This window comes from Buceros rhinoceros, unplaced genomic scaffold, assembly GCF_000710305.1.
Source record: "Buceros rhinoceros silvestris isolate BGI_N320 unplaced genomic scaffold, ASM71030v1 scaffold21477, whole genome shotgun sequence".
Taxonomy (NCBI): Eukaryota; Metazoa; Chordata; class Aves; order Bucerotiformes; family Bucerotidae; genus Buceros; species Buceros rhinoceros.
Genome location: NW_010420732.1, coordinates 24,055 through 38,480, shown reverse-complemented (window position 1 = coordinate 38,480; position 14,426 = coordinate 24,055). Strand labels below are relative to the sequence as shown.

At 47.0% G+C, this 14,426-nt stretch overlaps 1 protein-coding gene across 1 annotated transcript in view; it reads right to left on the bottom strand.

Annotated features, from left to right (window-relative positions):
- Positions 1 to 14,426, bottom strand: part of PPAPDC1A (phosphatidic acid phosphatase type 2 domain containing 1A) — a 36,686-nt gene that overhangs the window by 9,439 nt on the left and 12,821 nt on the right. The window contains exons 7-8 of the mRNA XM_010139418.1: positions 14,201 to 14,264; positions 12,613 to 12,737 (exon numbers count right to left, since the gene is read on the bottom strand). Coding sequence (XP_010137720.1) covers positions 12,613 to 12,737; positions 14,201 to 14,264 — 189 coding nt within the window. The remainder of the gene's footprint in view (positions 1 to 12,612; positions 12,738 to 14,200; positions 14,265 to 14,426) is intronic.

The following is a 14,426-nucleotide window of genomic DNA, read 5'->3' as shown; positions in this document are numbered from 1 at the left end:
AACACAAAAAGCACATCACAAAACACAAATGTATGCAGGGACTTGGGAAACAAAAAATGAGATAGTGGAGACAGAGACGTGTTAGAACAAAACCAGACCTCTGTTATCTGCAAAGCAAGTAGCTGGAGGATTAGTCCTTAGGCTGCTTTCACAGGACTGTCATGATTCTCGTGAACCCATTCTGTTTTCTCTGATGTGTTTTATTTTCCTGCACCTTTCAAGATGCCTCATGACACCTGAAATACCCAGCGGGGCCTCAGGGTGCATCTCACTGCCTCCAAAAACCGAGGACGAAGTCCTGATCTGCTCAGTTGATGATGCCCTTTACAAGAACTCCTAGAAGCGCACCCGTCCCATAGCCCGCCCTGCCGTCTCCATTGGCAGACACCTTGAACAACACCCTGTTCTCCAGGAACACAGCAGAGAGGAGCCTGACGGGCTCAGAGGCCGGGGTCCCTCCGGAAAGGAGGGGTCGGCACTCATGAACTGATGAGAGCAGCCTGCCCATTAACAGACGCCGCCAGAGCCCCAGTCCCCCAGCGGGGCAGGCAGGAAGCCACCCTTCTCTGCAAGCTGTGGGCTCGACTCTTCACTCACTGCCAAGATCTCCAGGCGTCTCAGTTACACTTGGTGAAATTAGGTCTAACTAATGCCCCTGTGTCAGACAAACCCAGGACAGAATGCCATCGGGATGCCTCTGGTCCCTGAACGCAGCCAGGATGGTGCTGCTGTAGCGTGGTCCTGGCCTAACGTGCTCTTCTCCTTCCAGGCATCGGGAATACCAAGTGCTGACTGACTTTTTTTTTGTTGTTAGATCAGACGTGCATCCCTTATGAAATAAAGTCCTGATACTAGTTTCTTGAGATAAAAGAATGAAAACTGAGATAGGGGTTGCCAGGTTAATTCAGACAGGTCTGTACTAATTAAACGGCTTCTACCCTGTCAGTTATCAATAACCAGAGAAGAGTTTTTTCTTTCTGCTAGACCTTAGCATAAACACAGTACCTCGCCACAAGCTTTAGATCAGCAGCTCCCCACCTCTAACACAAAGTATCGGCACCGGCTGATTTATGATAATCCCTGTCAAGAGCAATTTTGTCCTACAAATAATCCCTGTCAAGAGCTATTTTTTCTTTCCAGTTCAGCACTGGATCAGGGTAACTTCGTGGCCCCAGCTTTGCCATACATGTGCCACCAGTTGTATCCTTGATAACAGATCACATCCTGCTGACTCCTTGTCCTTCCTTTCACCATGCCACGTATTTACATCAATCTTTCAGGGATGTACATTTAAAGACAACGTGTAGAACACGTTTGCTAGGTAGGATCAATAACAACAAGGAACCACTGTTCTACTCTGACATGATATTAACACCCCACACTTTTATAAATTCAGGCGTGCTTGAGACACAGACATAATCTGAACCTCAAACAGACTAGCAAGAGGTGATTTATAACGAAAGCTGGGAACTACACTAAAGAATTCCTCTCACAAGCCCCTCCTGAATTCAAACAGCCCCTGTTATTGAGAACCGAGAGGTAAATGTGTTAGAGAAGAGGTGAGAGCATTAACCACCACCATTCCTGAGTATACTCACAGTTTGAATTAAGAAGCCAATAAACCCCTCAGGAGATTTTATTTTTCCTTGCATATCTAAGAAATCCATTCCCTATTTCCCTGGATTCGTCTTTAAGAGGATGAAATATTTCAGAGAGATGCTGCCATACAGCTGCTAATTAAGAGATTTATCTTGAAAATAGGGGAGCAGCAGCAATTACTGCCAAAACCCTGTGGCTCGTAGCTCATCTGGTCCTTAAAATGTTCACTTTCAGCTAAAGGAAATAGGACTATCCTCCATGAAATTGTTAAAGGTAATTAACAGCTCAAACTTAGATACCCAACTATAATTACATGTACTGCGGTACCATTTTCTATAAATCATCATGGGATAGAACACAATTCTATTGAAATTCAATAATTTCTTCACTCTGAAGCACCTAAATAATTTTAATTTTTCGAAGAAATGATTGGCTTTTAAAATGTATAAATCTTTTCATTTTACAACTGATTAATTTCAATTATTTAGTGAAAAGGGAGAGAAGGAGCTCCCTGTGCTTTCACTCTAAAGACATAATATCTCCTTTTTCCTTTTAGTGACCTGGCAAAACGCACCACAAACACCATGTTCCTTCAACGGGACATCATCGGGGACACCTGGTGCCAGCACACACGGTGTAAGGAGCTGTGATACCGTCAGAGGAGGCGGCTTCTCGGGAGTGACCCAGCGGTATGGCACCACACGGTGACACGCAGCACAGAGGGGACAGTTCAATGTGGAGACACAGAGAAAATAAAATAGTAACCAATCAGCCAGTCAGCTGCAAGGGTGCCATTTCTTTTACGAACTGTTGTGGCAGTCCTCACCTGCCTAAGGTGACAGGTCAGGCCAAGGAGACGGGACTCCTGGCCCTATAAAGTCAGAGACTTCATAACTGCTTTAAAGAAGGAAAAAAACCAAGAGATTTCTCGCTGCTTCCCCCCAAACCAAGGAGTGCACTGGACAGAAAACTAATTTAGGAGTAATCCTGAGAATGGTTTCTGCCCAAACAAGCAGAGTTTAGCTCAGAGGAGTGGGACGTGCCCCAACAAGCGCCGACACTGGTGTGTGAGCCAGCACTCGAGACCAGAATGGCTAGAGGTGAACAGGCACTTCAGGCTAAGCCACAGACCAGCTCTGGTTACAGAGTCAAGGCCAGACCCTCAACAGGCACATCCTACAGCAAACTCCTCCCGCTTACCCACCCCACGGCAAGGGGCATTCCCTGCACACGGGGATACTCTCCCCTGCAGACTGTAGCCTTTTTACCAAGCTAAACAATACCAGAAAATTACATCCTCGTCCATCGCTTGGTACCGTAAATACCCCTTAACCCCCGCCTTTAGACTCCTCAGCAATTTACAGCAACTAGTAGGTCCATTTTTCTGAACAGGATCTTGCTGAGTCCATCCACACAAACTTACCGATTGCAAGCAAGTGATGAAGGAAGACAGCCAGAGCAGGGAATATGGAGAACGGGACAGAATGGAACGGAATGGAATATTTTCAGTTGGAAGCGACCTACGGTGACCATCTAGACCAACTGCCTGACCACTTCAGGGCTGACCACAGGTGAAAGCATGTTATTAAGGACATTGTTCCAATACCTGTCAAACACTGACAGGCCTGGGGCATCAACCGCCTCTCTAGGATGCCTGTTCAGTCCAGTCTAAACCCCCCCCCTCCCTGACACGCTTTGAAACCTATCACCATATCACTGGATACCAGGGAGCAAAGACGACAGGCTAATACAGTGAAGAACAAAACGGCTCATCACATGATAGAGAACTTGCGTCACTGAACACCCCTCACCAGTTCAAATCCTATTTAGTCCCGGGTGTCTGTGGCAATGCTATGATACCAAAAACATCCGATCAACCATTCCAATTTCTATTTTCTGATTAATTCCCTCTATAAAATCATCCAAAGATTTTCTCCTTCCCTCGTCCTGCCTCACGAGTGAATTTTTTTTAAAAGACCTCCTGTGCTATTATCCACTGACAGTTCCACCCACGAGTCCAGCTGATATTGCCTTCCAACATGACCAGAAACTCCCGGCACAGTCATTCTCCAGAAGTTTCTGGTTGTTTAAACAGAATGTGGGAAGCCCAAGCACAGAGTCTTCTAAAACCACTTCATTCAGGTTGCAACAAGCGAAAACTATAAATCTTAAGAGAAAATCAGTTGATTGCAATGAAGATGTATTAGTTTAAAAATTAAAAATAGTTTAAAACATAAAAATATTTTGCATAAGCATTTTTGTGCCGGTTTCATTCGATAAAACCCAGACCAGCAGTTGCTCAGTCCTCTGCAGCAGGGAGGGAACAAAATTACCTGCTTACTTCTGTGGAATAGCTGCTGCTTTCTGTAGAGAATTGACAGTAATAGCACGAGGCTTTCTGCAGATGTTCTGTACTTTTTCTGAAATAAATAATATGCTTGATTTCCTGCATTTATCTCATAGCTTTCATCTCAAGAGACGTTTAATATCCCCTTGTTTTCAAGAGACCTAAATTAATGTTTGCAGAAATCTTTATGGCTGAGATGGCTGCAGTCTGCTAAATCAGTCAGCCACCTCTGAGGGAAGGTGCCTACCAACTGAACTTCATAATTCAATTTCAAGGCTTTTATCAATTTATTTGTCTTTTGTTTACAGCAGAATCAGAGTTGATACTGTTGTTTTTATTGAAATAATTCTGGATTGACTCCCATTTATTTGGATTATAAGAACATGTACTTATGTAAGTCAGCTGCTCAAAAGGCTTTTGAGTCAACCAGCAGCATTTGGAGACTGATCACAACTAGCTCCTCTAGAGCGGAAAACGCACACCCAACTCATGAAGACGATCACCTTGTAGACAGATTTAAAGTCCCCATGGAACCAGAATGGTTGGGTTTACTTCCAAGTAGTTCCAGTCTAGGCAGAACACTCACACATACCCTGGGCGTTCTTACCGTGGGCTCGAAGACCACCTCGTGATGTGAAACACCGTGCTGCACGAGGGGACTGTCACAGCACGGTGTTCAACAGCACCTGCCTGATCAGAATGAAAATGCTGCCACAGCAAGTCTTACCCTTGGTCTCTACAGACGTGGCAAATTACCCCACCAAGATTCAGGGGTGTTTCTGGCAGTCAGTCCTGATCAGACCCTTCCACAGCTGATGGGTCCGAGGGCAAATGCACACACAAGTATCAGCCTCTAGTTCTCAAAACAGGAATTCTGCCTAGACCTACGATCCTCTGTTTTCCTCTTTGCACAGGAGGATGAAGAGATATCCTTCACAGGGCCAGGTTTGATCTGAAATTAAAGTTAGAAGACGGCAGAGAAACGTGTTCATGCAGTGACTACAATGAACATGCAACAACGCCGTGGTTTTGCTTGGGCTATTTACCCCACAGGCTTCTCCTACGCAGCAGAGCAGCCCAGCTCCTCTCTGCTCCCAAGCGCTGCCTACAAGAGCTCGCTGTTGAGCCTGCCCACCTTAAAGAAAACTCCACGCTGACGGATGTATGAGTAAGGAAGAGCTAACAACACAGCTGGTTTAGAATCATCTCTGCACTGGGTTTGTTTGTACACAGAAACGCCACACAAAACCACACCAAATGGATTTCGGAGCACGATGTCAGCACGATGTCAGCACGATGGGGCAATGGTAATTTCAAGGAATCTCAATATTCGACAGTGCTGTAATGAGACTTCTTCCTTAAAGAGGGTCAAAAACCGATGTGCCAGCCTCCTCTGTCTGAGTCGAGCTGATAGCCATCCATTTTCAAATTAGTCTTCAGCCTTCCGAGGTGAGCTGTCACTGCAGCTCACAGATGAAAATTGATCTTTAGATCTCTAGGGTAACTCAAAGTTCTTTTAACTGAAAAGGTCAGGCAGAAGAACAATGGTTTTAGCTTTACAAACAGCTGAAATCCACAACATCACAACAAAGTCTACTGTGGGCTGTGGAACCAGGCTTATACCCTAACCTTAGCTTACAAATTTACCTGAAATGCTGAAGTTAGGCAAGAGAAAAGGGAGAATTAGACTCAAAGGTAATTAAGCTTTTACCAGATAAAAGTAAACTGAGTAGCTACAATAACCACAAAACAGCTATAGCTGCTGGGAAAACCGGCTTACCAAAGCTAAACTCAAGAGATTTACTCATACTTCCAGCTCACTCTTCAACTTCAGCTCCCCGGCACTTGAGGAATAACCACGCTGACTCACAGAGTCACTCGTTCTACTCCTCGTTAATGACCCAGGATTCAAGATGCCTCCATGGTTTTGGTTACTCTGCTCTGAAGTCTCTCCTGCAGAGTTCCCTGCACGAGCTGGTCTCCAGACTAGGAAAAGCAAATACAAATACAAAGCCCCCCCCACCTCTTTGGTATCCTGGGTAAATCACAAATTACAGTGGTCTGCAAGTCAACAAATCACAGTCCAGAGACCAAGAAAGCCACTGGCTTATCTGGTACGATTTCTGATTTTTCATGCAGTCCTTGGTCCTGCTAAATAACAGGTCCTCACGAAGAATCACAATACCGACAGCTTTTCCTCCAGAAGGTCCGCTGAATTTTGCGAGATAGCAGCGAGACAGAACACCTCACGCTCCGGCTCTCTTCCTCACCTTGAGGAAAAGGGCTGGTGCTGGGGAGAAGCAAGGAGCAGCTACACCGCTCAGCAGCAAGCCTAGTGTCTGCAGAAAGACTGATGGGCAGGTGAGGGCCTCTCCTCACACCCGAACTGTTGGTGTGCTCTCAGTGGTGGCACAGATGAGCACATCCCTGCACGGCTACATCTTTTCATAAAGCAGCCGGATAAAGAGCCACCTTGTTTATCCCGGTATATGGACTACAGCTGCCTGGTAAACTGGCACCTGAGCAAACTCTTGACAGCTTGTGGAACTGAGCTGTTGATTCTTCCCGGAGAAAGGGGTGAAGCACCGCCCTTCAGCACTCCCCGGCTCTGTTCTGGAAATCCGAGTACTGCTCTACAGCTGGTACACTGCTGTTCCTAGGCAAGATGGGATGGGTGCTCTGGGAGGGCCGAGGGAGGTGATGCAGCACACAGGCATTTCCCCTACTGCCACACGCCTCCAGTGACAACCACCAAATGCCTACCCCGACAGCTACACCAGCCTGCCAGGAGAGCCCCTGCCACTGTCTGAGGAGCTGTACTGAAGGACGGGCCTAAGAACCCGACCGAGCAACTCCGCTTCTGGGAAACACAGCAGTGCTGCAGGGAAAGGCAGGCACAGCCCGCACCTCTGCAGGACAGGGCTGACCTTGCTCCAAAGGAAGAAATGTTAATGAAAAAAGGTCAGCTGGGATTCCTCCCTCCTCATTCGAGGATAGGGCTGGGGGATCTCTGCAGAAGAAGTTTTCTTACATATTCTTAAGCTTGTTACAACAGATTGAGCGATTACCGCTGTCAGTCCTAATGGAATCTGGCTACTTAAAGAAGGAAATTACTGTTCAGGATTGATCTGAAGATGTAATCTCATTTGTTATGCCAGCAGAAGAGGGGAACCAATTACTTTTTTCCTATTGCTGTTTGTTCTTCCTTTCTTAAAGACACTGTTCTTCCTCCCAACAAACAAGCGCAGCTGACCTCACATCCAGTGTTCCTGTAACGTGCATATCGTGCTCTGGACAGGAACAGCCTCTGCGGTGGGGAAGGTGCTCCTCTGGCCATGCTTCCCCAAAGCCTGTTAAGGGCCACAGGAGGTACTAAGATCCTAACTCCCTGGTCACTGCTCCGTTAGCCCTGTTTGCTGACGACTCATGTCGTCATGACGACTTAATAGACTCCAGTTCCGTGGGCAATTCAGTTCTGGCATCGACTCTGACCAGAGCAAGACTGTGCTGGAAACAGAGACGCACACCTTGATCTGCAATGAGTTCGTACCTGCGACGGCTCGTCCTGCATAACGGATCTGTGAAAAGCCCTTCATGGTGGTACCGCCTTGCACAGCGGGTCACTGCAAGCGGCAGTTACGTTAGCAGGGACCTGCTACTGCCGAGGCCTTGCTTGTATAAGAAGTACAATTGATTAAAAACACACAGTGAAAGCAAGGGGTTCTTCGAAAAACATAAATTCCTTATAAAGATGGGGTCAACCAATATGTAAAAGTTGAATGCTTACATATTCTTTACCAACTTGTCTGTGAAGACTGTGAGGTAAGTGTAAACTAGAGCTTCAAAGGCAGAGAAAATATTTTTCTTCTTCCCTTCTAAAAGACCGTTACTCTCTCGAACGCATCAAGACACTTCCATCCATCAAGGAGGTAATTTAACAACGTATGATACGACAGACAGTCACTGTTACTTTCCCCACAGCCAAATAACTGATTACATACTTCACCTCAGATTTCTGATTACATTCTCTGATTTCTTCAGCTGCATTCAACAGTAATCGCTACAACTCCCTTTCAGCCAATATAACACAAACATGAAAAAAAAACCCAAAACAAAACCACACACACCGGAAATCGGAGCTCTTGTACAGCACCGTGTTAGCATTCACTCTGGAAGCTGTCCAAACCAAGTGGAGATGTTACCGTGAAAGAATTTCTTCAAACCTCAATTTTTCCTTGCAAAAAGGAACCTCTGGAATCTAATAAAGATTTCTATTAAAAAAACAAAAAATCAATGACACAGTTTAGCCAAAAGTCAACTTTTCAAACTAATTTAAGAAACAAAATTGTAGCTACAAAAATAAAACCACACAAGTACTTCATTTATTTTGCTGCTAGTGCAGCACTTTTATACACAAAGTGGTATTTTTTTATTGCTTTTATTCCCATGAATATATCAAATCCAACCTGAAATTGTAAGTTTAATTATCTCTGCAGCCACTGCGTTATTCCATTGACTAATTTTTATCAAGTTTGTTTTTCAGACAGCTGCTGTCAAATGCACCAGCATCGGCTGGGATCAATAGCTGGCACAGATCTGGAGCTCAGCACCGGGAAGTGCAAGGTCCTCTACTGGGGAAAGTAAAGCCAGGCTCTTCTCAGCGGTAGCCAGGAAAAGGAGAAGAGACAATGGGCACAAACTGAAGTTCAGGAAACTGCATTTAAACATAAGAAGCAACACTGAGGGTGGTCAAACACTGGAACAGATTTCCCTGTGAGAAAGGTTGTGGAGTTTCCAAATTCAGGTACATGCAGAACTCCGGTGGACACCATCCTGAGGAACTGACCTCGCTGGCCTTGCTTTGAGCAGTGGTTGGGACTTGATGGCTTCCAGAGGTACCTTCAACCTAGCAGTTCTGTGACTCAAACTATAAGCTGACACAAACCAGACTAGCGAGTGATTTTTCATCTATTCATAGCAGACACATCAATGTCAAGATGCATTTGTGGGTAGTCGTGACGATCACGGGCTCACATCTGCCACCGGCTACCAAGACGAAGCAGCACAGGCTCCAGGGAGGGTAAACTGCACTCTCACCAAGACATTCTTCTTTCCTTCAGCTCAAAGGTATCAAAACCAGTTTCATGCAACTTCCTCAAACCTGGCAGCAATCCCTCAGCTGAAAAACAGAGCCTAAATACCAGTTCAGATAAAGCTGAGGCCAAAACCGGCAACTGCAATCTGCTCGCAGATGCTCTGCGTAGAATCAGAGTTACATCACTGATCGAGCTACATCACGATGGACTAACCCCTCCCCTCCCGCTGAGACAGCAAACCACGTCAAGATTCAGCATTTCCTTCACACCGGATTTCTGGTGTGTCTCCACGGCAGGTGGAGTTCTGCTCCTTGTTCAGAGAAGGGAGGAACACCACCACCATCCTCCTGTTCTGATTTGGTACAAAATGCCTCAAGTGCTTCAGGCAAACCATAGTCTGCATCTACCTGCAAGACACTCGTCGGCTTTCCAGAACAGCTCGGCACTCCACCTGTTCCTCCTCTCTGCACCACAGGCTCTCCTCGACCAGGAGATGAAGGACCTGGTGATTTAAGGCAAGAAAATAACCTGTGCTCTCACCAGGACAATGCCCTCTCCTTCGGGGCACAGGCTGACTCCCAGTGACAGGCAGGTAGATCTCAACACTTTTATTGAGTACACGAGGTCAGGTCAGGCCACCTGGGGGTATCAGCACCGTCCCTCCCGTTCCCCATCCCCACACTGCGTTCCCACAGCGTGCTCACAGCGCCACTGACTGCCTTGCTCAAGGCATCACGTTGCACGGGTGACATCTTAGGTCCTCCAAGCTTCCGACTGACAGCCTGTCCAAGGAACGCTCTAAGAAAAACCGATCTGAAGATGGAACGGCTCTGGACTGAAGCTTCTCACCTCACTTCATGGGCTGCCAGGCAGCTTTTACACCACTTATGTTCTTCATGAGTTCAAGTGACTTAGAAAATAGGAAACTGCAGTGGGCTGCTTGTAACTACCATTCCAACAGAGGTACTACAGTTCTCGTCAGCTCTCAGCCTCCCAACTTACAGCAAGAAACTAAATTTATTATCACAGCTACAAACCAGTCCTGGTAAAATCACACTGATGATCCCGACAGTAATAAATCACTAATTTTGTTACACAGGAGGAGCAGAGGTTAGCACTGCAAGATTATCAAATTTAAATGGTTTCCTTCTCCACTAGGAATCTAAGATACGTGTAGATTTTAAGGTTTCCAAACACACAGTCTTGTCAGAAATTTAGATATTATAACACCAGGCTCCAGACAGCGGTAGAACTGCCTCGCTCTAGCACACACTTACCACCAGATAAACATTACTGCAGTGTGACATCTCTTCATTCTTATCACACTGTAATAAGCAGCTTTGTAGGGGGAAATTTAGTCAGCTCAGCCCCATGCTAACATTATGTTCGTCAGTGATGGAAGAAAGCTGTTCTCCCACTTTTAGTCTGAATACACTGGGCCACCGTTCTGCTCCAAGTGAACTTTGTGTGAGCTGCAGTAACGTGACTCAGAGCTTACAGAACCAACACCAGTTAAAATTAACCCCCCAGTACGCATCCTACGGCTGCCCCACCGGCTCAGGGACAAAGCACTTGGCTGTGTGACAAGCAGTCTGGGTAAAGGAACCGGTCCACGTGCCAGAGCCAAGCGGGGTGTGCTGCTCATGGAGCCCTTCTACGTCATTTATGGAAAAACAAAACACACTGGGTGTCTTCTGCAAGTCACACCTTGCAACCTCGGAGCAAACTGGAGCAGTTTAGTAAAGCAACCACCCCTCACGCTTGCTGAGGGCTAATGGGTAAATTCTAGTACATCGGTGTACACCTGCACTGATCGGAAGCCTTTGTTGTTACACACTGGGGAGATAACCAAGAGGATTGCAACGAAGCGTGACAACCAGGTACCTGAAGACAGATTAGCAACAGCAATGAACTTCCTTCGTTCTAACAGCATACGAGATATCCCCTGCTGACTCTTTAATTTTAGTCATCAAAGCTTATAAACCCCACTGGAGGCAGCTAAGTTGGTGTATAGCTTAGGACTACACAGCTCATCACACGTCCACAAACACCCACACTCCTCCTCCACCCGTTTCTGGGACTCGAACAACAAAAAGGGAGAAGGGTCTGCTCAGAATTTCATTTGTCTCATCAGCCAGCTTGTTTGCAATACGTAATTTTGCACAATTAGACAACCTGAAGTTATTACTTTAAAAAAAGTTCAGAGAAACAAAGTCCAGAGATGTGACTTACTGGTACTCCACTGGCAGTTCTCGGAAACCGAGCAGCACAAGGCAGCCAACACGGCTGGCCAAAAAACCAAATAAAGCTCACAGTAATCAAGTTATTTTACCGATGAAAAGAAGCTTTATTAGACAGTTGACACAAAACACTCTAGAAGTCATCTCCTCAAGACAGAGAACGGAACGTTTGCAAACATCTGAGATAATACAACTAACTAAATCAGACACAGGAGTTTTCACAAAGCCACCTAAACGCCTGTCAGGACAGAGCATAACCTAGGAGTAACTGATGAAACCATCGGACCTAGACTGAGGACCACCTCAAAGCCCAGCGGAGTGACAAGTGACTGTGCTGTCCTCAGAGCAGACAAGAAACCAGAGAAACTCCAAACTGGGCCCAACAGACCTTTGTTTCCTGCTCCTCTAATAGGACACTCCAGATACAAGCGTTCCCCCCGACATGCTCCCGCTGTGCTGTCGTGCTCACAGCAACGTCCAGACATTCTAGCTACTCTCCTCTGCTCGCTGGAGCTGGGACCAGAGCTCCCTCCCAGTCACTGCCGCCGTTGCCCAGGCACGGCAGTCCAGTGGCAGCAGACATCTGCCCAGGGCGGTGACCAGAACCCCTCACAATAAGGCCCCCTCAGACAAGGATCCCCTTTTTAGCCACGGCCAGCAGCAGATGCTGTCAAAAAGAGAAAGCAAGCAGGGAATGGAAGTATCAGCCTTCCACTGTCACATACGAGAGCTCCTCGTGCTCCAGGGACTTCCTGACCTCCCTCTGTACCCACTGTATTAGGATGAACAGCACCAAAATGATGCCACGTCATCTCTGCGTTGTCCTGTCTACCCTTTCACCTTCAGGCATACACCCTCCCCTGAAGAAACCTTGACAATAAAAGCAGTTGAACTGTCTTTAAGACTTGAACTTTGGTTTAACAGAACCAGTACCTGAAAGATATTAACTCAGCCTGGTCAAAAGTACACAGGTCACACGTGCCTTGTCACAGCTCCTACTTCAGCGGGGTAGAACAATGGAAGAACTCACTACACGGACAAAGGCTGCACACAGAGCTCTGCAGCAGGAACAGAGACCACCTCAACACACACTTCTTCAGCCTTGAAGAGTGAAGTCTCTACTTATAGTCCTGCTATGGCTCTTGGTGAAGTCAGGGGGTGCTGTAGATAAGGAGGGGTTTCAGGCTCACAACTTCATTTGCAGCGAGAAACTTCTGGGAGCGGTGACCTCATACAGAGGTCCAGGTTCATGAGCTAACGAAAAGAGAGCAATTCCACAACAGACAGGAGAGTATTTTACAAACGAGGTACTGTGTTTAAATGAACTTACAGGAAGAGTGGATACTCGGAAAGCTTTTTCTGCCTTCAGACACCAGATCTGGATCACCTGTGCAGTGCATTTCAGAGTTCATCACTCCATCTGGAAAGCAGCGGTAAAAGAAATCGGGACGCGGTCTACAAAAAACACCATGGATATTAAAAATATAAAAGCTGTAGTAACAAAGAAACCTCCAAGTGATCATTACATTTACTGCTTATTACATACAGAGCTCACTCCCTCCGGCATTAACACAGCAAGAGAAATCATGGAATCATTTAGGGTGGTAAAGACCCTTCACATCACAGAGCCCTAGAGCAAACCTTACACTGCCAAGTCCACCACTGAACTGCGACCCTCAATTCAAGGCCTCTTTTTGTTGGAGCAGGCTCTCAGGGAAGCCTCCATGCAAGCGGGAGCTGTGGCTGGAGTTGAACATGCAGGCTGCTCTTGCCAAGGGCGATCCATCTTGCACAGCAGCTCCCGTGACAGAGCACAGCAGCGTGGCAGCCCCAAACACTGCCCGAGCTGTGCCGGCACACCTAGCTGAGAGCTGCAAGACTGGCACCAAAACAACCACCAAACTGTAATGCCAGCCTTGATGCTGACTAACTGCACTGGGCAAACCTCGGAGTCCCTTTCGAGCCTGCTCTGAGCTGAACGACAGCACAGAGGTTGGACTGGTGTCACACCGAGCCTGAGCTAACAAACCACGGAGAGAAGCAAGGTGAGTGACCACAGACTCGGAGGCAAGCTGACAGAGCAACTCGCTGGCTTGGAGTGCCGGCAAGATGAGCTCATGTCTGAAGAAAACGCTGCAGATGTTCTTAATTATATCTCAAAAGCACTCTTGAAATAAAAGTGCCAAGCAGCATTACTGTCAGGGCATCAGAACTGTGGCAGAGAGGGTTCAAGCACAGCTACTGCTTCCTCGGAGCTGCAGAAGCGGTGATTCACAAGTGTAGCACTGGACTGCTTTAAATAATGTACAGATTCAAGTCAAATATTTATTTCTCATTTATTATTTTTACAAAGATCAAAAAAATACCTAAAAAGATTTATTTTCCAGAGAGTTTCATCTAGTAGTATTTTCCTGAGCCCTTCACTCAAATTTTTGCTTCCCTTAAAAATGACCTACATAAGAGTCCTCCTCCCGCCCAGCTCCGCGGTTTGTTCTGCCGTGGATCTGGAGGGAACCTGGAAACCCCGCACTCAGTAAGAGCTTCTCACAAAATGCAGGCGCTGGATTTCCCAGAGACTCCGCTGGCCCCGGTTTAATCAGACATAGCACTGGCACATGAACTCCCGCAAGACTCTGCCCTTCTGTGCTGCCAGTTTAACGAGCTGACTCCAGCTCTCACCCTGCCCTTCAAACTCCGTCTGGATCCACCAACCAGACAAGCAAAGAAGCATCCTGCCACGGTTGGATGTCACCCGATGGAGCTGTGCGCCACTCGCACAGGGCAAGGATGGCACCAGAGAGCCCCGCTCTACTCAGCGTGCTCTGCAGCAGCACTGTTGGGCGATCAGGTGTTTTGGTCAGTCTGTCTTCACGTCTCTCAACAGTTAAAGCTACCATTGATAACACGACGAGACTTACCTCCCCACTATTAATTTAATAGTGTTTGTGCAGACGCCGTTCAGAGCTAGAGCCAAGGAAACAGCTACAAAACAGAATGAACAAACAGAACAGTAACAACCTGAACACCAAGCTCTAAACCGCGGCATTTGATTTACAGCCCGACGCCGCTGCGGGACTGGCAGCTGAACGGCCTCTGCAGCCCGCTGCCCGCATCGCCCGCACGAAGGACAGACCCCGACGCCTC